This window comes from Dendropsophus ebraccatus, chromosome 1, assembly GCF_027789765.1.
Source record: "Dendropsophus ebraccatus isolate aDenEbr1 chromosome 1, aDenEbr1.pat, whole genome shotgun sequence".
Lineage (NCBI taxonomy): Eukaryota > Metazoa > Chordata > Amphibia > Anura > Hylidae > Dendropsophus > Dendropsophus ebraccatus.
Window position 1 is genome coordinate 108,693,877 of NC_091454.1, and position 21,382 is coordinate 108,715,258.

The 21,382-nt window shown below is 46.2% G+C and overlaps 1 protein-coding gene and 1 long non-coding RNA gene across 3 annotated transcripts in view; both read right to left on the reverse strand.

Moving 5' to 3' along the window:
* The window catches only part of CADPS2 (calcium dependent secretion activator 2), a 424,688-nt gene extending 420,666 nt beyond the window's left edge, over window positions 1–4,022 (reverse strand). For both annotated transcript variants that reach the window (XM_069976609.1, XM_069976601.1), the window contains exon 1: window positions 3,609–4,022. In XM_069976609.1, the coding sequence (XP_069832710.1) occupies window positions 3,609–3,926 (318 nt within the window). In that variant the 5' untranslated portion in view covers window positions 3,927–4,022. The remainder of the gene's footprint in view (window positions 1–3,608) is intronic.
* Window positions 4,023–15,323: 11,301 nt separating this feature from the next.
* LOC138775910 (uncharacterized) lies at window positions 15,324–20,203 on the reverse strand. The gene is made up of 3 exons (XR_011360685.1): window positions 20,099–20,203; window positions 18,707–18,897; window positions 15,324–15,469 (listed from the first exon to the last, which is right to left on the reverse strand). It is a non-coding gene; the product is annotated as an uncharacterized lncRNA (long non-coding RNA).
* Window positions 20,204–21,382: the final 1,179 nt, after the last annotated feature.

Consider the following 21,382-nt stretch of genomic DNA (forward strand, 5'->3'; position numbering starts at 1 on the left):
AGACTGAAAATAAAACATTTCCTGCATGACATGCAGTAGCTAATAAGTAAGGGAAGACTTGAGATTTTTTTTAATAGAAGTAAATTACAAATCTATATAATTTTCTGACACTAGTTGATTTGAAAGAAAGTTTTTTGATGGACAACCCACTTAAGTGCAATCGATTTGAATAGTCAGTGAGGGTTTCACCAGTAAAAAACCCAGTGTTTGTGGATAATAGAAAAATGTCCATTCTGGGAGACCGCCTTTTATCAGTGGTCCCACCTATGGTATTTCAGTTCCAGATGCTGTTGTTTTTTTTGCTCCTTTAACCTGGAAATAATTAAATGATGATGATAGTAAAGTCAGCTTCTCTATAGGAAGAGTGGTCACATTGTGACTGCTCAGGTGAAGGAGAGATCCTCCCAGTAACATGCCAGGCCAGACTGTCACATTGCAGAGAGGTTTAACACAAACCAGGAAAAACAAATAGACATTCGTACATAAAGTGACATAAGATCACACCGCAACAGGACAGGTCAGCCAGCAACTAGCTTTTCCGGTCTTATTTTACATTGGGAAATGATGTTTAATTTTTCTGTTCTGTACCCAGGCACAAAGCTCCCTCCATGTGTGGCATCTGCCCCCAGACCTTCCTTGGTGCTGACTCTTCTAGCAGCCATAGCATTTCCCCAGCTGCCAGCACAGAACCAGCCCCAGTAATCCACACAGCTGATATCCACACCACAAGCTTTCCCATCCTTGCAGATCTCCTCCACTGGGAGCCACAAGCAGCAGCAGCAGCACACTGGTCAGAGCACAACTTCTTGTCTAGGGGCAGCTTTCTGCCATCATAAAGGATAAGATGACCACAGACTATCCCTTAAAGGGGTACTCCTACATAACATGAGAGCCCATCCATACCAGGGACACATATGGCACAGCTCTGAATAACTTGCCATGAGCTGTCTACATATCATGAGGCCAGTTATTTCTACCTGGCATCACTGGAGAGATGCTGACAGGTGACAGAATACCCTAGTGACATATATATATATATATATATATACAGTGGCGTCGCTAGGCACAATCATTCGGGGCTGAAGCCCCGAATGATTTCAGCCTAGCCCCGAAAGTTTTTCTGCTCCCGCCACCTCCCTACTGCCTGCACCAAAATGACAGCAGCCGCTGTGATCCCTGGCCTGGCCTCACCATGTATTGCCCGCTCCATGTACCTCCCAGACGCTGTTATAGTGACGTCACCCGTCACTTGTTCACTGGATGCCGGCGCCACACTCCTGCCCCGCACACTGTTTACACTGATGTTCTAATTCTTAGCAACCCGCGCGGGCCAAGCATTGCTTGTTCCTGATTGGATGGGGCAAACAGAAGCGGAAGTGTCGCTCTGTTGTTGCCTAGGGCCGGGAGAGGAGCCTGATCAGAGAGTGCTGATGGCGGGGAAACGATATGACAGACGGGAGAAGAGATGAAGAACAAGAAGAGAGGTAATGCCGGCTACCAAGAGGGAGGGAGGGAGAGGACTGAGGCAGTGTCGGACTGGGCCACCGGAGGATCCTCTGGTGGGCCCCCAGTCCAGCACCTGCAGACTCACACAGGCACACTGAATGTGACAGTCCCGGGCCCCCTGCTGCAGACATTGTCACAGCGGCACAGGCAGTGTATGCCCCCTCGCAGGACCCGATGGTTCAGTCCTTTCCCCTGAACAGTAAGTCGGCACTTGCAGGATTGAGGCCCCTCCCCCAGCCCAGATCCGAGTCCCTGATCTTTACCTGTCTGCTGCATGGCTCCTCATGACTTGGGCCTGGGAGAGGAGCTTTAACCCTGCGAGTGCCGACTGGGGAAGGGAGCAGTACACTGAAGAGTCGCGTTGTGTGAGTGAGAGGAGGGGGGAGCGCTTTCTCCTCCTGTCACTGTCAGGCCTGCAGGAGGAGAAGGAGATAAGATAACCCTCCAGCTGCCCATACAGCCTGCTAAACTCTGTGCTGTGTAGTCTGTGTGTGTGAGGCAGCTGTAGGGTTATCTGGCCGTGCTTCCCTGCAGTGTGGTGACCTCTGCACGGCTTGTGTGCCTCCTCCCTCCTCCTCTTCAATCTCCCTGTGCAGCCTCCAGGGTCTTCTGTCTCCCTCTCTCCATGTCTACCTGTGCCCCTATCTATCTATCTATCTATCTATCTATCTATCTATCTCCTATCTATCTATCTATCTCCTATCTATCTATCTATCTCCTATCTATCTATCTCCTATCTATCTATCTATCTCCTATCTATCTATCTATCTCCTATCTATCTATCTCCTATCTATCTATCTCCTATCTATCTATCTATCTCCTATCTATCTATCTCCTATCTATCTATCTCCTATCTATCTATCTCTCTATCTATCTATCTCTCTATCTATCTCCTATCTATCTATTTATCTATCTATCTTCCATCTATCATCATAGATAGGAGATAGATAGATAGATAGATAGATAGATAGATAGATAGATAGATAGGAGATAGATAGATAGAGATAGATAGGAGATAGATAGATAGATAGTCAGATAGGAGATAGATAGATAGGAGATAGATAGATAGGAGATAGATAGATAGATAGGAGATAGATAGATAGATAGATAGGAGATAGATAGATAGATAGGAGATAGATAGATAGATAGATAGATAAATAGATAGATAGGAGATAGATAGATAGATAGAAGATAGATAGTATGAGTACTTGTACTACTCTTTAGTGTCCCATAGTACCTGCAAGCAAAACATAATGTTAGTTTATGTATTCATAATCCTTGAAAAGCTGAGTTGGGGTACATTAACACTGATCAAAACAGGTGGAAATTCCTTGTGGAGCCCACGCCGCAGACTCCGCTGGGAATCTCGCCTACCTCACTGACTCAATGTCATGTCTCACGTGCCTCCGCTTAAGGACATGTCAATTATTTTAGCGGAGAGCAGAGGTGCGCAAGACATCACAATTAATCAGTGAGGCAGGTAAGATTCCTGGTGTCTTGCTGGTTGTTCATTGGTGGGCCCCAATGATCATTTCCTCTGGTGGGCCCCAGGTACCCCAGTCCGACAATATGAGGAGGTGTAATGTGGAGGAAGAGGACTGAGGAGGTGTAATGTGGGGGGAGAGGACTGAGGAGGTGTATTGTGGGGGGAGAGGACTGAGGAGGTGTAATGTGGGGGGAGAGGACTGAGGAGGTGTAATGTGGGGGGAGAGGACTGAGGAGGTGTAATGTGGGGGGAGAGGACTGAGGAGAATGGAGGAGGTGTAATGTGGGGGGAGAAGATGGGTCAGGTAGTGTGTGTAGTGTGGGTGCGGATGGGTCAACTGGGATAGTGTGTGTGTGGGGATGGGTCAAGTGGGGTAGTGTTCTGCACGTTGGTGAGTAATGTAGCCGGGATGGGGGGGGGGGCAGTTGCGGGGGCCCGTGCCCCAGATGTTTTAGGACCCTAGCAACGCCCCTGTATATATATATATATATATATATATATATGCCCACCATGATGGAATTCAGAGTGAAGTAGTATGCAGTGCACTGCAGCTGCAGCCATGACCCCCCTCCCCAACAGGTGGCTGCACCTAAGCTGGCACGGGCCGGGGCTTTACCTTCTGCTGCCTCCGGGTCATGTCGGTGGGCTGCTTGGCATTGAACGGGTAGGCGATGCACCTCATGACGAAGACGTAGAGCTGTAAGCGGCTCCTGCGCTCCTTCTCCTCCCGCTGCGCCCGCTCCTGCTCCTCTCTGCCCTCGCTGCCGGTGGACGGGCTGGGGCTGGCGGGTCTGGCCAGGGTGGAGCGGACCGCGACGTCCCTGGGGTCTCGGGGAGGAGCGGTCCGGTGAGGAGCGGTGACCACCAGCACATCTCTCCTGTCCTCTTCCAGCAACTCGTCCGACTCTTCCTCACTGGAGGACGGATCCAACATCCTCCGGGCGCCCGGTCACTTACTTCCCCTTTCGCTTTCAGATGCCTGCGCTCTCCCGGTGCACACACCTTTCCGGACACGTTGAGTTACAGTAGAGACTGTTTCCACAAGGAATGGGGCGTGGCCTTGGCTCGGGGTCACGCCCAGTGCGGGGGCCAGCGCGGCTTCTCCCCACAAGTTTGCTGAGGGAACTGTGGTGTTGCACTTGTTGCGGCCGCTGCTGCCGGCTGTGTGCTGGAGGAGGAGGAGTCCCTGCTCACCAGGTGCCTGCATACACAACTGCACGCTGGGGTCCTCTATACACATACATACCACGGTGGTGTACACAAATGTAATATACAGGTATATACCGGGACACACACCAGGGGCGTGTATACATAGTAGAGGAGCAGGCCATATCACCTGGAAGCCATATCCTAATGCTGCCTGTCCTGTGTATCATGCCCCCTCCGCTCAGCTATTTTCCTGCCTCTGGGATCCCTTCACAGCCATCCCAGGACTACAAGTCTGACCGGGTAGTGTATTGTGAGTAAATGCAGATATACAGCATGTGTGTGTGTGTATATATATATATATATATATATATATATATATATATATAAGCAGGGGCGTAACTAGAAATGGCTGGGCCCCATAGCAAACTTTTGATTGGGGCCCCCCCCCCTCTCGATCGACCACTACGCCATCAACACACTCAGCTCTACACAGGTTCTGTACACCATATAAATTACAGTACAGTTACATCAGGTGACTTACAGGAGACGTCTTCTCTGATCGGAGTTCTTCCCTTTTCATTTTCTTTTCCATCTGCCCTGGGCCGTTATGAGAACCTTTCCGGGCCACGAATCCACAGAATCTGCCAGACAGACATATTAGGCTCCACACTCTGTCACCATCCTCATCTCTACCAACTGCACATCTGTATTGGCCCCTTTACACCCACATTTAGTGGGTAGGCTGACTCTATGTGATCCCATTTTAGTATATGGCCCTCCTCTCTGTCGCCCCTCCTTATAGATAGCTTCCTTATGTTGCCCCCCCCCCCGCTGTCCCCCTTATAGATGCCCCCCCATGTTGTCCCCTTATAGATGGTCCCCTATGTTGCCCCCCCTATAGATGGCCCACTTTCCCCCTTTATTGTCCCCTTATAGATGTTCCCCTCTCCCCCAATGTTGTACGTTTATATCCCCCTCTCCCCCTATGTTGTCCCCCTCTCCCCCTATGTTCTCCCCTTATAGATGGCCTGCTCTCCCCCTATGGTGTCCCCCCCTTATAGATGGCCCTCTCTCTCCCCCCCCTTATAGATGTCCCCCCCCCTTATAGATGTCCCCCCTCCCCCCCTTCCTTATAGATGGTCCCTCTCTCCCCCCCTCCCTTATAGATGCCCCCCTCTCCCCCCCTTCCTTATAGATGTCCCCCTCCCCCCCTTCCTTATAGATGTCCCCCTCCCCCCCTTCCTTATAGATGCCCCCTTCTCTTCTCCCCCATTCCTTATAGATGCCCCCCTCTCTTCCCTCCCCCTTCCTTATAGATGCCCCCTTCTCTTCCCCCCCTTCCTTATAGATGCCCCCTTCTCTTCCCCCCCTTCCATATAGATGCCCCCCTCTCTTCTCCCCCCCTTCCTTATAGATGCCCCCCTCTTCCCCCCCCCTTCCTTATAGATGCCCCCCTCTCTTCCCCCCCTTCCATATAGATGCCCCCCTCTCTTCCCCCCCTTCCATATAGATGCCCCCCTCTCTTCTCCCCCCCTTCCTTATAGATGCCCCCCTCTCTTCTCCCCCCTTCCTTATAGATGCCCCCCTCTCTTCCCCCCCTTCCTTATAGATGCCCCCTTCTCTTCCCCCCCTTCCATATAGATGCCCCCCTCTCTTCCCCCCCTTCCATATAGATGCCCCCCTCTCTTCCCCCCCTTCCATATAGATGCCCCCCTCTCTTCCCCCCTTCCATATAGATGCCCCCCTCTCTTCTCCCCCCCTTCCTTATAGATGCCCCCCTCTCTTCCCCCCCCTTCCTTATAGATGCCCCCTTCTCTTCCCCCCCTTCCATATAGATGCCCCCCTCTCTTCCCCCCCTTCCATATAGATGCCCCCTTCTCTTCCCCCCCTTCCTTATAGATGCCCCCCTCTCTTCCCCCCTTCCATATAGATGCCCCCCTCTCTTCTCCCCCCCTTCCTTATAGATGCCCCCTTCTCCCCCCCCTTCCTTATAGATGCCCCCCTCTCTTCCCCCCCCCTTCCTTATAGATGCCCCCCTCTCTTCCCCCCCCCTTCCTTATAGATGCCCCCTTCTCTCCCCCCCTTCCTTATAGATGCCCCCTTCTCCCCCCCCTTCCTTATAGATGCCCCCTTCTCCCCCCCCTTCCTTATAGATGCCCCCTTCTCCCCCCCTTCCTTATAGATGCCCCCCTCTCTTCCCCCACCCTTCCTTATAGATGCCCCCTTCTCCCCCCCCCCCCCTTCCTTATAGATGCCCCCCTCTCTTCCCCCCCCCCTTCCTTATAGATGCCCCCCTCTCTTCCCCCCCCCCCCTTCCTTATAGATGCCCCCCTCTCTTCCCCCCCCCTTCCTTATAGATGCCCCCTTCCGAGGAAAGTAAGTTTAAAAAAAAGAAAAAAACTCACCTAACAACACGCTCCCCCGTCGAGCCTTTTTCCTGTCACCCCCTGTCTGATGCGCGGCTGCCGTCTGATGCCGCGTACTAGCCCCGGCAGCGCGCGTATCATAGAGTTCTGTGTGGGCCTGTGGCTGCGACTTCCGGCACACGTCTCTGTGCCGGAAGTTGAACCGCAGCACAAGCCCACACAGAACTCTATGATACGCGCGCTGCCGGGGCTAGGACGCGGCATCAGACGGCAGCCGCGTATCAGACAGGGGGTGACAGGAGCGCTGTGGACCGGTCCTGTGCTCCTCCTGGCCCAGTGACTCCTTTTCCCTATGGTTGGGGAAAGGAGTCTCCGGGTCGGGAGGAGCACGGGACCGGCCCCCGGCTACAGCACCCGGGAGGCATGCTCAGCCGCCGGGTGCTGCAGGATATGTATGCTCCAGGGGCCCGCGTCACGGGCCCCTGATGCGGCGGGGCCCCGTAGCAGCCGCTACGGCTGCTACGGCGGTAGTTCCGCCAGTGTATATAAGGCAGGGACTACACAGCCATTCCCGCTTGAATATTTTGTGACTGCGGGGTTATTGTTACAGCTCTCAGGAATATTATTGTTGTTTGGGTTCAGCAACTTTACCCTAACCTGAACGCTCAGCATTTAATAGCCCATGGCTGCAGAAGTTGGATGGAGCCCCGGAAAACATAGATAAAGTCTATGGGTGTATCTATGTTTTCCTGGCAGATGAGGTGGGCAGACCGGTGCACTGAGGGTGGTAGCCCCACCCCCAGTGCACTGAAATGTTTCATTAGCATATTAAATAAACTGCTAATATCTCAAAAAATGGCACCAAGAATAAGGGTAAGAAACATTTCCATCCTCAGCGCCTTGTGCCCTATTGGGACATGTCAGCAATTAGATGCTTCTTTCCCTGTAAAGAGTCAGCCATCACTACATCATGTGGCAAACCTCCACAATGGAGTGCACTCTGTTTAAACAGTGTAGTGGGTGCCAGCAGCTGGAGACCGAATCCACATCTCCTCGTAAATAATGAAGGAATCCGCGGCACAACCAAAATCGTGAAAAAATCCAAAAGTGTATTTAGTCCATAAAAGTAAACAAATTCATGCATTTTTTCATGATTTTGGTTGTGCCGCGGATTCCTTCATTACATCATGGGGCAGAGAGTTCCATAGTCTCACTGCTCTTACAGTAAAGAATCTGCATTTGTGCTGATGGTGAAACCTTCTTTCCTTTAGACGTAGCGGATGCCACCTTGTCATGCTTACAGGTCTAAGAGTAAAAAGATCACTACAAAGATCACTGTACTGTCCATTCACGTATTTGTACATTGTGATCTGACCGCCCCAAAATGTCTTTTTTCTAAACTATATTTCCCAAAGCTTAATAATCTGTCTTGTTACTGTAACCCACCCATTCCCTTAAAGGGGTAGAGCGGTGCTACGCATTTACTCACTAAATAACACACATTACAAAGTTATACAACTTTGTAATGTGTGTTATTTAAGTGAATGGCCCCCTTCCCCATGTTAACCAACACCCCGAAATTGTGGTGCATTATACTCAGTAGCAGTCTTGGGCACCAAGCATCCAACGCATTTGCGTGGGGCCCCCGACATCCAGGGGGGCCCCGCTCTGGTGCCCAAGACCGCTGTCCCGCTGCTGCGATCTTAACTGTAACTATGTGCGCTCATAAAGAGCGCACATAGTTAGAGGCAGCAGCGGCACTGACAGGGTGAGAGCCATTGGCTCCCTCCCTGTCTGTCACTCTTGTGGCCGCAGGAACTGTTTTCCCTGCCGTCACAAGAGGCCGCTCTGTGTCCCCGGTACCGGCGCTCGAGGCGTCACTGGAGCGCCGCTGCCATGACAACGGGAGAGTGGCCTCTTGTGACCGCAGGGAAAACACTTCCTGCGGCCACAAGAGTGAAGAGAAGAGGAGACACCCGGACCCAGGTGAGTATGTGTGTTTGTTTTTTTGTGTTATACACTATATGGGAGGGGGAGCACACAGTGGGGGTATATATAAACAGGGGGGAAACGGACAGGGGGTCTGTATACTTATGGGAGAGCACAGGGGGTCTATATAAACTGGGTGGGGGGAAGCGCACAGGGGGTCTATATACTTATGGGACAGCAAAGGGGGTCTATATAAAAGGGGGGAAGCACACAGGGGTCTATATACTTATGGGACAACACAGAGGGTCTATATAAATGGGGGGAAGCACACAGGGGGTCTGTATACTTATGGGACAACACAGGAGGTCTATATAAATGGGGGGAAGCACACAGGGGGTCTGTATAAATGGGGGGAGCACACGGGGGGCTATATATAACTCGGACAGCACACAGGGGTCTATATAACTGGGGGAGCATACAGGGTGTCTATAAACGGGGTGGGGGAAGCGCACAGGGGGTCTATATACTTATGGGACAGCAAAGGGGGTCTATATAAATGAGGGGAAGCACACAGGGTCTGTATAAACGGGGGGAGCACACGGGGGGCTATATACAAGTGGGGGAGCACACAGGGGTATATACAATTGGGGGCAGCGCACAGGGGGTCTATATAGTATACTGTGGAGAACACGGGGGGTCTATATATAACTGGGGGAGCACACAGGGGGTCTATATACTACTGGGGGCAGCACACAAGGAGTATATAATATTTGGGGCAGCACACAAGCGGTATATACTACTGGCAGCAGCGCACAAGGAGTATATACTACTGAGGGCAGCAAACAGTGGTCTATATTACATTGGGACTGCACAGAGGTGCCTATATACCTTACTACTATACTGGGCCACAGAAGATGCCTAATTATTAAGTGGGGGCACAGGGACACCTTACATCTGTGGGGCACTGAGCGGTGTAACTACTATATGGGGGCACAGAGGGGTGTAACTACTATATAGGGGCACAGAGGGGTGTAACTACTGAATGTGTTGGAGCCTATTGGAGAAGATTTACAGCTGGGAGAAGACTTCAAGGTGGCCCACGCTGGATGGAGAGAGAAAGAAAAAGAAGTAAAAGATGTTGATCAGAGAAGACGCCTCCTGTAAGTCGCTGGACCGCACTCTGTTATAGGGTCTGTAGTGATAAGGGTTATGGTGTGGCAGTATTATGTAATGGCATAATTGGTAATATCTTCCTGTTTTTGTTCAGAGCAGTTTTGAGGCAATATGTAATCTCTGTATGGTGGTAGGAGGGTTATAAGAGGACTACTGGAGGGGGGGGGAGCGCATGTCGAGGGGGGGCCCCGGACATGACTTCACTTGGGGCCCCAGAAATGCCAAGACCGCCCCTGATTATACTCACCGAATTACTGTCGACCCTGGCCGCCATCTTGGGACAGTGACGTTCTCTTCAGGAGCCTGGCCTGACCGCTCTAGCCGGCCCTCATGCCGGCCTGTCATCAGCTGCTCAGCTGCGATTGGCTGAGCATAACTATGAGGGAGCCTTTGTCAGGTGAATAGATGACGGCTAAAACTGCTTGCTAGCACTCTTTTTGTGATGCAATGTCTCATAAGAAAGCCTTCTGAGACGTGGGGGCCAAGCTAAGTCTCGATATTGTAGAAAAACTATGCAGCTATTGGACATTGTCTGCAATGATCGCAAGTTAAAGGGAACCATTCACCCCGTGGCCCCCGGCAGAAACTGACATAAAGGTCAATATACTTACCACATCGCTCCCGGTCCCGTCCCGGATCCTGTTGTTGACACGGAGAAATCGCTGATTCTTCTTCTCCCGCCCATTATGGTAATGAGCTGAGATGAGTCCAACGTCCATAGGAAACGAGTCCAACTTATTCATGAGGTCCTCTTCTTGTCGCCGCCCATCCACGCCTCCTGGAACTTGATTGACTCTTCAGTCTTCTGACGAATTCCCAAGCAGGCGCCGTTGCGATGGTCTTGTCACCTCGCCTGCGCGGTAAACAGGATACGTGTTCGAGACAATCGGCGCACGTACAGTAAACAGTGAAGCTGCGGAGCGGCTTCAATTGTGAACTGCGCATGCGCCGAAAACGACTGTCACGGCGCCTGCGCAGGATCCGGCGAGAAGAACGAAGACGAGGAGGAAGAGGACCCGGCGTCAATCAAGTGTCGGAGGCGGGGAGAAGGCTGGACTTCGGACCCGGCGGCGCTCATTACCATAATGGGCGCAAGAAGAAGAATCGGCGATTTCTCCGTGTCAACAACGGAATCCGGGACGGGACCGGGAGCGATGTGGTAAGTATATTGACCTTTATGTCACTGTATGTCAGTTTCTGCCGGGGGCCATGGGGTGAATGGTTCCCTTTAAAGTGACCCCCTTTTTTGCATTAAGACTGCTCTATACAAGTGTAAAGGGTAAATTTAGCAGTTTTCACGCCTCATTTTATATCATACGTCATAATGTTTGGTCCAGTAAAAAGTGATCTTTTATCATCTGGGATTGGGATACCTGGGCGGGGCTTCACGGCAGAAGCACTACTAAGCCACGCCCCTAGTGTCATTTAGTCACGCCCCTTCCGTGACATCATCACCACATAGGCCACGCCCCTCAGCGGCCATTGGTGTGGGCCAATCTAGTGGGGGTGGGGCCTAGACCTTTAGGCTGGCCCTTCCAATGGCTGCTGAAGGGGTGGGGTCTATCCAGCGATGACACAACAGAAGGGGCGTGGCTAAGTGGTGCTTCAGCCGTGAAGCCCCGCCCAGGTATCCCAATCCAAGATGATAAAAGATCACTTTTTACTGGACTAAACATCATGACGTATGATATAAAATGAGGTATGAAAACTGCTAAAATTACCCTTTACGCTTGTGTAGAGCAGTCATAACACAAAAAGGGGGTGACAGTGTCACTTTAAGGCCCTATTACACCGAGCCATTATAGCCTGTAATCGCTTGGTGTAGTTAAAAGGCAACCATCGCTGATACTTGTCTTTTGACATGTTGAAAGATTTTTGAACAATGACGACGGTATCTCCTATAGGCCCAAGGTCTCCTATGCTCCTCAAGGTCAGCCTTTAGCCCGGTCCTTCTCGTTTTGGAAGAGGGGTGGGGGGGGGGTTCAGCACCGGCAAGCTTTTTTAGAATGAGGTCCCTAAATAGATAATCTGAATAAAAAATTAGTAGAAGCATACGCCCTAGAAAAAAAGATTTGCGTAGAGTCTGTTGGCTTTTTTTTAAAGGACTTTTGAGTTTTTACCAGTATGTATCTAACAGAAGGGAAATGTTTTGGAATGAAAATCTATAAGTTTAGGACCTATTATATTTGTTTTGAGAAGGTGTACTATTTATACCAGGGCTGTGGAGTCAATCTGAGCTAGTTTTGGCAGGAGTCAGAAAGAATGTGCCGATTCAGTTTCCAGCATTAAAAAAAATGTCTAAACTTTATAATTGTCTTATGAATTTTATAAATATTCCTGATTAATATATTTTATGTTCTATCAATATGGACCTTTTTAGTAACAACCAGAAAAACCCTTCCTCACATACATTTAGTTGTCTGCCACTATTTGTTGCAGTTTGTTTCTGCGCTGGAAGAGTCCATTGTGTGGGGGGAGATCTGTGCTGTTCTCTTCCTGGATGCTGGATGATTGTGTATGAGCAGCAGTGTAATATGAAGATATCCTGTGTAATATAGAGGAGGAGAAGACATAAGAAGTGTAGCAGTAACCTCTGTCCTCAATGTGGGGTTTTCTCTCTGGGAGAAGATTGTTTTTTCCTACAGTGTGCTATGGCTGCAGCAGGGGGTGTGTGTGTGTGTGTGTGTGTGTGTGTGTGTGTGTGTGTGTGTGCGCGTGCGTGCGCGCGCTATGGCTGCAGCAGGGTGTGTGTTTGTGACAGAGAGGGGGCAGAAATTAAAGGGGTATTCTGAGCAACAGTAAATAAAAAAAACAAGGGGGGACAGGGGATAGTGGGACTATAATAAAGAAGTCCTATTTACCTGTCCCCATGCAACCGCAGTGCAGCATCACAGCTCATCTGATGTCACCGATCATTTGATGTCACAGCCCCACGCAGACATGCCCACTCAGCCAATTAGTGACTGCAGTCACTGACTGGCTGAGCTGGTAGTTCCTTTGGGCCCGCTATGATTCAGGAGCACGGATGCTGACAGAGAGCTGATAAATCTGTGCCTATGGCTGACCTCTATATTACAGGTATCTGGCATTGTTAGCAGTGTTTCTTTGTGTATGGTGAATATTTAGTTAGAAACATAAAAGATTGTCAGCAGGAAAAGATCACATGCTCCATCTAGTCTAGTTCTGACATGGAGGTTGAAGATTAGCTGCATCCACTACACACAGAGAGGAGAATCTGCTTTATTTCTTTGCCTTATTTGCTCAGAAGTTGTCCCAGGATCATGTAGGACATTAGGGAGAAGCTGCTGAGCCAGTTCTAATTTACATCAGTGTGAGAATAGCTCCCTTGGTGTCTGATCATTTATGAAGGAATCTGAGTCCGGAGTCGATCCCTGATAAGATTCAGGAGTCGAAGCTGCGGCTTACCAATTTCACAGCCCTATATTATAGACTGATAATTACTACTCCAGTGCAGTCCTATTCTGAAGCATTTCTGATAAAAATCAACAAATAAAAAATGTGGCCTGTGGAACTATATGATGAAACCAAAAACTCCAAAACTCTCTTAAAACAAACACTGAGGTCTTTGTAGGGATAGATTAACATTTGTAAAATGAGTGGCTGAGCGGCAATTCTGATCCAGGTCCTTGGTATTGCGGGATCAGAAGCTACAGTAGGTCGGTGGCGCTCCCCACAGGGCAGTGCAGCCTGGAGGAGAGGAGTCTATTAGCTCTATGAGGTTCACCGGGAGCTGCTGTCAGTATATACAGTGAGTACACTTACTAAGCCCCCCTTCACACGTCCGTGTCAGTTTTTACTGTCAGGAAATCCTGATCAGGAGGCCTCAAATGTCATCAGGAAAGTATCATGATTTCTTGACAGTAATCCGTTTTTACCGTCGGGAAACAATCTGGAAAAGCCTTTAGGATTTCCTGATGAGAAAAAAAAAAGGGATTTCAATATGGTCTAGTATGCCAACATACCTCACAAGTACCCACATCGCCCCTCGTGTACCCTGCCACAGTCACCCCTCGTGTACATTGCCACCCCTTCCCCCCCTCATGTACTGTGTCACTGTCTCCCTTTCTTGCCATGTGTCATCCTGTAATCTGTTGCAGAACTACAAGTCCCATTATTACCTGCCGATAGGGCATGATGAGGGTTGTAGTTCTGCAACCTGAATGGCCAAAGCTGGCAAAACTACAACTCCCACCATGGACTGTCAGCAGGGCATGATGGGAGTGGTACTTCTGCGACCTTGATGGTCACAGGTTGCAGAACAACAACTCCCATCATGACCTGTTAGCAGGACATAGTGGGAGTTTTAGTTCTTGGGGGGGGGGGGTGATCTCACCTGTCCCGGTGCCGTTCAGTCTGGAGGCGATGGCGCAGCAGCAGCTGTATGATTGCTTGAGTATTTGGTGATGAAATTATTATTTTTCCTTTTCTCTTATATTTCCTCTCTTTTCTTCATCTCGTTTCCCTTTCATATACATTTTTCTGTTTAGTCCACTAGCTAGTGGCCTAAACAGAAAAATGTATATGAAAGGGAAACGAGATGAAGAAAAGAAGAGAGGAAATACAAGAGAAAAGGAAAAATAATGTTAATTTCATCACCAAATACTCAAGCAATCATACAGCCATAAAAAATATTTTAAAGAAAAATTGGTCGATTTTAATGAGGGATCCGTTCTTGAGTGAGGTGATCGGTGAGGGTCCCAGCATGATTTTTAGAAGAGCACGAACAATTGGACAACAGATAGCACCATCATACCCAAGATTAAAATCAGGAAAAAGAAAAAAAGAAAGTATGGGGGAGAAAGTAGGAATATATAAATGTAGGAAAAGAATGTGTAAAACATGTCCTTATATTACAGAAGGCACTAAAGTGGTAAAAGGGGAAAGCTCAGAAGAGGAGATAACTATAAAAGATCATCTAAATTGTGGTTCAGATTTTGTTATTTACGTACTGGAGTGCCCGTGTGGCCTCCAGTATGTGGGAAGAACCACTCTCTCTACGACGGAGAGTCAATACACACAGATTCAATATTAAACATAGATTCCCCAAACTGTGTTTCCCGTCATTTTTCACAATGGAGATGATAGTATATTAAAAGTATTTCCAATAGAAAGGATAAATTTTCAGCTGCATAGATTTAATAGGTTATGCAAAAGAGAGCGCTTTTAGATATTCAAATTAGACACTTGGTACCCAATGGACTTAGGGTATAAATTTTATTGATATATATGTGTTTGTTGTCTAATAGAGTTGAGATATTTATGTATATGTGTGTATTTATAAATGTATGTTATACGAATTAGATTGCAAATTTTGCCCCGGCAGTAATGTAAAGGGGAGGAGGAATAAGGAGCTAGTGGGATTTTTAAAGTGTATGTCAGTTATTTGCTACTATGTCCCTGATGAAGGAATTGGATATTCCGATACGCGTTGGACAAAGAATAAATTTGTTGTTTTAATATTATCACCAAATGACTGTGATCGAGGAATTTGCTCCGGTCCTAGCTGTAAAGCACGATAGAAGACTCAATAGGCTGTGCATAGAAGATCTGGGGAGAAATCCTGTCCTTCACTGAGAAGTGCAACATCGACTGGCTGTATTGCAGCTACAAGATTTCCTGCCGGGGAGGGGGGGGGGGGGAATTTGACCAATCTCCCCTCCGAGACGTGAGTAACCCACTTACTTCAAGGATATCAACGTTAAATGTTTGTTGCTAGAAAATAGATCGCTCCCCAATTTTTCCTTTTTTTTAATGCCTTTCCAAGTAACTGATGGGGAGACTGAGAGAACAGGTCAGATGCAGTTTTATGTGTCTTCAGCAGAAAGCAGCAGGCTGAGAACTGGGGGAAGGAGACAGAAAGTAACAACATTTATGGAATGAATTGTTAATCTCCAGGAAGTGGGGATGATTCAACATGTATTTTACTTTAGTGAAATTAAAAATTCCCCAGCTATTAGATTTTTTACAGACAAGTCTTGACAAAGGCTTATTACCCGATACTCTAAAAAGTACAAGTGACAGTGCTAAAGTGTATGTTTGACACCCAGTTAGCAGAACAGAAATCTAATCTAAGCTTTCAAACTTTAGGGTGTGTTCACACGTACAGGATCTGCAGCAGATCTCCAGTAGACTTGATGGCGCAGAAGTGGTATTCCGCTCAAAATTAAATTTTGATATGTTGCTGCCCATGGGGATAACATAAACAAAGTAGTCTTAATATTGCAATTGTGCCCCTGTGTTTTTTGGGAAACAATTGTACAGCACTGTGCACAATAGCCATTCCTCTAACGACAATTTAAAAAAAAAAAATAGTTCTCCCCTCCCCAAATGCATTACATACAGTTATACCTTTATGAGATGAAGATTTCCGCTGTGTGTCTGTAGCTACTGTCTCTAGCATAAATCGGAGTCCAACTAATTGCACAACAAAGAAAGATTGCACCGGCACTACAGGTCGCAAGACTACGCCACTTTTATCAGGTGTAGGATTCTCTCACCTTCTGGTTTGGTGGTGCTCTGTTCAAAATAGTAGTCCATGAAAATCACATGTAGAAGAAATCAGCGAATGGCACATCACCTTAAAAAGATTCCACCTTTATTTTTCCATCAGACAGTACAATGTAGAGACATCAGAGAGGACCTCACTCCTTGCCCACGCACGTTTCTCGCTTAAAAGCAGCTTTCTCAAGGCATTGAGCGATTGAGAAAGCGCTTGTAAGCGAGAAACATGCTTGGGCAAGGAGTGAGGTCCTCTCTGATGTCTCTACGTTGTACTGTCTAATGGAAAAATAAAGGTGGAATCTTTTTAAGGTGGTGTTGTTCGCTGATTTCTTCTACATGTGATGGATCAGCAGAGACCTAGTACCATATACCCACATTACCTCAGGTCTCTCAATGTAGACAGGAGTTGTGGAGAATGAGCGGAAAGCTCGGTCTCATAAAGTATAGCTGTATGGAAAAGGGGCGAAAGGGTGCTCAGAACCCTGTTCCAGTACCACATTCAGAAAAGATTTACATTTCTGTATAAAAAAAAAAAAAACAGCGAAGGTACGGGTTAACTTTATCCTGAAACCTTTACTGGGTTCTTCAGGGAATTGACGCTTTAAACCACTTGAGGACCCTAAAAGCACATCCTACTTTTCTCCCAATTGCAATGACTGACTATGATAGATTACATGACATAATCTATCTTCATTCTGCAATAATTCTAGGTCTAATGAAGAAAAACTGTTCCATACCCTAGATGTCAGGCAGACAATTTTTTACTACCTTGATATCACAAAAGATTAGAGGAGAGACTGTATTAGTTTAGTTTCTGTGCATTGGAAATCACTATTGCCTGTTGGCTTAAAGGGGATATCCAGCATTAGAAAAACATGGCCACTTTCTTCCAGAGACAGCACCACTCTTGTCTCCAGTTTGGGTGGGGTTTTGCAACTCAGTTCTATTGAAGTGAATGGAGGCTTATTGCAAACTTACCTGAACTGAAGACAAGAATTATGCTGTCTCTGGAAGAAAGTGGCCATATTTTTCTAATGCTGGATAACCCCTTTAAAGCAAATGTACATTGCTTTAGGTGCTGCGGTCCTTATTTAGCCCAGGAGCGGCAATTGCTAGTGTGAGAATGCTAGAGTAGGGACCATGTCTTTGAGGACACCTTAACATTGTACACTCTGTTTGACCAAATAGTTTGCAAAGATCCTCATCTTTTAATATCTATAAAACAAGTTTATATCGTGTGTATGCAAGGGTTAGTATATACGGTAAGCGCTTGCACCTGTAGGTTGCTGTTGCACTTTCTGGGCGTGGGTAGGGGGGAGTTTGGTTCCCAGGAATAGACAGTTGCTGCCGAACAGGTTCATTCTTTGGGCGGATGGTGGAATCCACCTGTGCATAGATTAGAGTCTATGGCAAGGGCAAAGATGCATGCGGGGGCGAGAGGCCAGTTATCCTCCCAGATTTTGTAGTGTGCACATACCCTTGTAGTTAATAAAAGTATTTCTCATTCTGTTCATTCAGAATTCATATTACTTTTCAAATATAGGTCCTGATTAAGTTTTTTGTTTATCATAAATGATAAATCTTTGTGAACACTAAGTAGAAAAGCCAAGCACTTTCCATTCTCGACGTTGTTCCTTAAAATGTACCTGTAAGACTTTTCAAAATCTAAATCAACAGTAGATGTGATATAAAGCAAGATTGCAATTTACATTCATTTCTTTTTTTTTTTTTTTTTTTTTACATGTTTTAGTTATCATGGAAAACAAGGCACTTCCTGTTTTCTAACTTTTTTTTTTTTTTCTTCATAGAGTCAGAAAACAGGAAGTCCTGTGTATCCCAGGCCATCTGAGCGCTCACAGAGAGAAGGCAGTCATGTGATTGACAGACATATTGAGCCATGACTCTCTGTACTGGCCGGAATTCCTGTATCTGCTTTTTTTCAACCAGCACACAACTAAAAATCTGCATTCTGGACTGGACCTGGATTTCTGGTAAGTTAAGCTTTGTTTTACAGCATGGTAACAAAAAACTAAAAAAATCAATTTATATTGCAAACTTGCTATATTTCACATCTACTGTTGAAAGTTATAATTACAGTCACACTTAAAGACTTCATCCATAATAATTATGGTTTAGTGATGTATAGATTAAAATAATTTCATTAGTTTAACAGATAAGCTGTTACTGTTCATAAAAATGTAACTTAGATTAAATAATAATGATAACATCAATAAACTGGTGAACTTTGCTGAACTGGGCAATATTGTATCTAGTAGGTTATGGAAATAGCTTTTGTTACAGATAAAAAACAGGGGAAAAATTAATTGCTTTTTGCATAAATGTATTTATGGAGATACCAGAAAATGGAAATTTCGTTATTTGCACTCAATGTGTCACTGTCGTTATAACGTTCAAAGTGTCAAATCCCCGTAGTGAAGCGGTGGATGTAGGGGAACCGTGGAGGCGGTGGCCGTTGATGCAGATCCAAGGCAAGTATGACGCTGTGGAAGATATGCAAGGCACCATAGGGTGAAAACAGAGAGAATGGTGAGAGTATAACTATAAATATGCTCACCTTTTGATGTTGTACTCAGAGCACAACAAATACATATGGTGTCAGTGGAGAAAGCAGGTAAAGCCGGAGCAGCCGTGGGTTATACCGTTGCAAGGATCCAGAGCCACTGGGTGTCAAATCCTGTTGTGAAGTGGTAGATGTAGAGGAACTCGTGGAGGCGCTGGCCGGTGATGCAGAAGCTGATCCAAGTACTAATAAAAGTACATTTATTGTCTCATACAACAACAGCATTCAGGGTACAGGGACCCCTTTTTCAAGTTAAAAAAAAGGCATACAGACATTCAGCTCATACACTAGCAAGACATTGTAGTGCCGACTTTATGGCAAGCCAATCCTTCTAAATACAGTGGTACCTTAGTTTAAGAGCGTTTTGGTTTAAGAGCTCTCAGTTTTTCAAAATTGTGACTTGGTTTAAGAGCTCCCTGTACTGGGTGGAAGTGCGAGTGGGGAAAGGGCATAGCCGGGTCTACAGCTCTGTACTCTAACCCAGGAAGTCTCCCTCACCTTCCAAATCATAGCAAATCCACTTCAGGCTGGGGCTTACATCAGAGGACAGGACTGTGTGGGGGGGTAATCTCTTCATAGCTGTAACCCCTCTCTCCCCGGACAGAAAGTGCTGCATGTGCCCCCATATGCCTTGCTCATCCCTTCATGCTCCCTGCAGCCTCTGTCAGTCCTTGTGTTTCCCATCTTTTCCATTACTGTACAGTAACTTATAATATCACATTCTGCTGTTATTGAATCTTTGTTTCATTTGTTTTACATGTTGTTCAGAATAATAAATCATTATTTTTGGGGTGTGAAACCAATTTTCTGCATTTCTATGATTTCCTATGGGAAGTTTCGCTTTGGTTTACAAGAGGATTTGGATTACAAGCACAGAACAAATTATGCTTGTAATCCAAGGCACCACTGTATATTATTGCGAGCTGTACAAGCATACATTATGAGTACAACCGAATATTTTTTTATATTGTGTTATTTTTCTTTTTTCTCCCTTGCTATAAAACTCTCCCGATCCCGGCATTCATAAATGCATTTGCTATAGAACTCTCCCAATCCCAGCATCCTCATAGCTTTCGTTTTGCACAGCTAATCTTCCCGTAGCTAAACATTTACTTCAGTCTGATTCCCTCTCCTTCCTCATTCCACTACGTTGTCTCTAGACTTTCTTAATCATTTCCACCTTTACACCGAGACTCTACTTCAGTGAAACTATTGTTTTTCCAAACAAAAAAAATCCAACTGGGTCACGTGATCGGAACAGATCTTTTATGTCACCACAAGGAAGTACACTGTCATTTCTACTTTTTATATTGTTTTATTATTTCCTATGCACTGTATGTATGTATCCTTTTATATCTGTATATTTGTTATCAAAGCTGTACCTACCAGAAATCCAGATCCAAGTCTCCTGAAGGCAGATTTTCTAACTTGCGCTGGTTGGAAAAAAAAAAAAACTAAACACAGAAATTCCGGCGAGTACAGAGAGTCACGGCTCAATGTGTCCATCAATCACATGACTGCCTTCTCTCTTTGAGCGCTCAGGTTGCTTGGGATACACAGGATTTCCTGTTTTCTGACTCTATGAAGAAAAAAAAAAAAAAAGTTAGAAAACGGGAAGTGCCATGTTTTCCATGATAACTAAAAAAAAAAATAAAAAAAAAAAATATCAAATCTACTGTTTTCGATTTTTGAACGTTATAATGACAGTGACACTTTTAAGGTTGAAGTTTCAGCTTTAGTACTCTTGCTGCAGCTCAAAGGGGTTATCTTGCGTTAGAAAAACATGGCTTTTTTCTTCCAGAGACAGCACCACTCTTGTCTCCAGTTCAGGTGTGATTTGCAATTAAGCTCCATTTACTTCAATGGAACTAAGTTGCAAAACCCTACCCAAATTGGAGTCAATAGTGGTGCTATCTCTGGAAGAAAGTGGCCATGTTTTTCTAACACTGGATAACCCCTTTAATTCTTTCCTCACCACAGAAATACTTGGGAAGGTGGGGGACGAACAGTAGAAATAACTATTGGCTAAACGATTGTTGATCTGATAGATATTGAAGGTTTATGGTTCAGTTAAAAAAAACTCTCAATTCAACTAGTGCCGGAAAGTGCAAGTGCTTTGTAATTTACTTCTATTAAAAATCTGTAGTCTTCAAGTACTTATCAGCTGCCGTATGCCCTGCAGGAAGAGGTATTCTTTCCAGTCTGACACAGTGCTCTCTGCTCACACCTTTTGTTTGTGACAGAAACTACCCATAGCAGTAGCAAATCCTTATAGAAAACCTCTTCTGTTCTTCAAACTTAAAAGAACACCCCTTCCTGCTTTATATACAGCAGCTGATAAGTATTGGAAGACTTGACATTTTTTTTAATTGAAGTAAAATTACAGATCTATACTTTCTGGCACCAGCTGATGTAATTTTTTTTCCTGAACTACCCCTTTAAGAATGATTTGATTAGAGTGCTGGAGTAGTATAATTGGAGTGGAGAGGTTCTCAGTCGCGAGCTGGGGAAGGGGGAGGGGGGGGGTTGTTTGTTTATATGACACTATGTTGTGTATGTTGACAAAGATGGAGACACATTGTTTCTCTCTATCCTCTATTCTTTATGTAAAACTGGAAATCTTGAATAAAAATGTTTGAAAAAAAAAAAATTGTTTCGTATGCAGTGGGA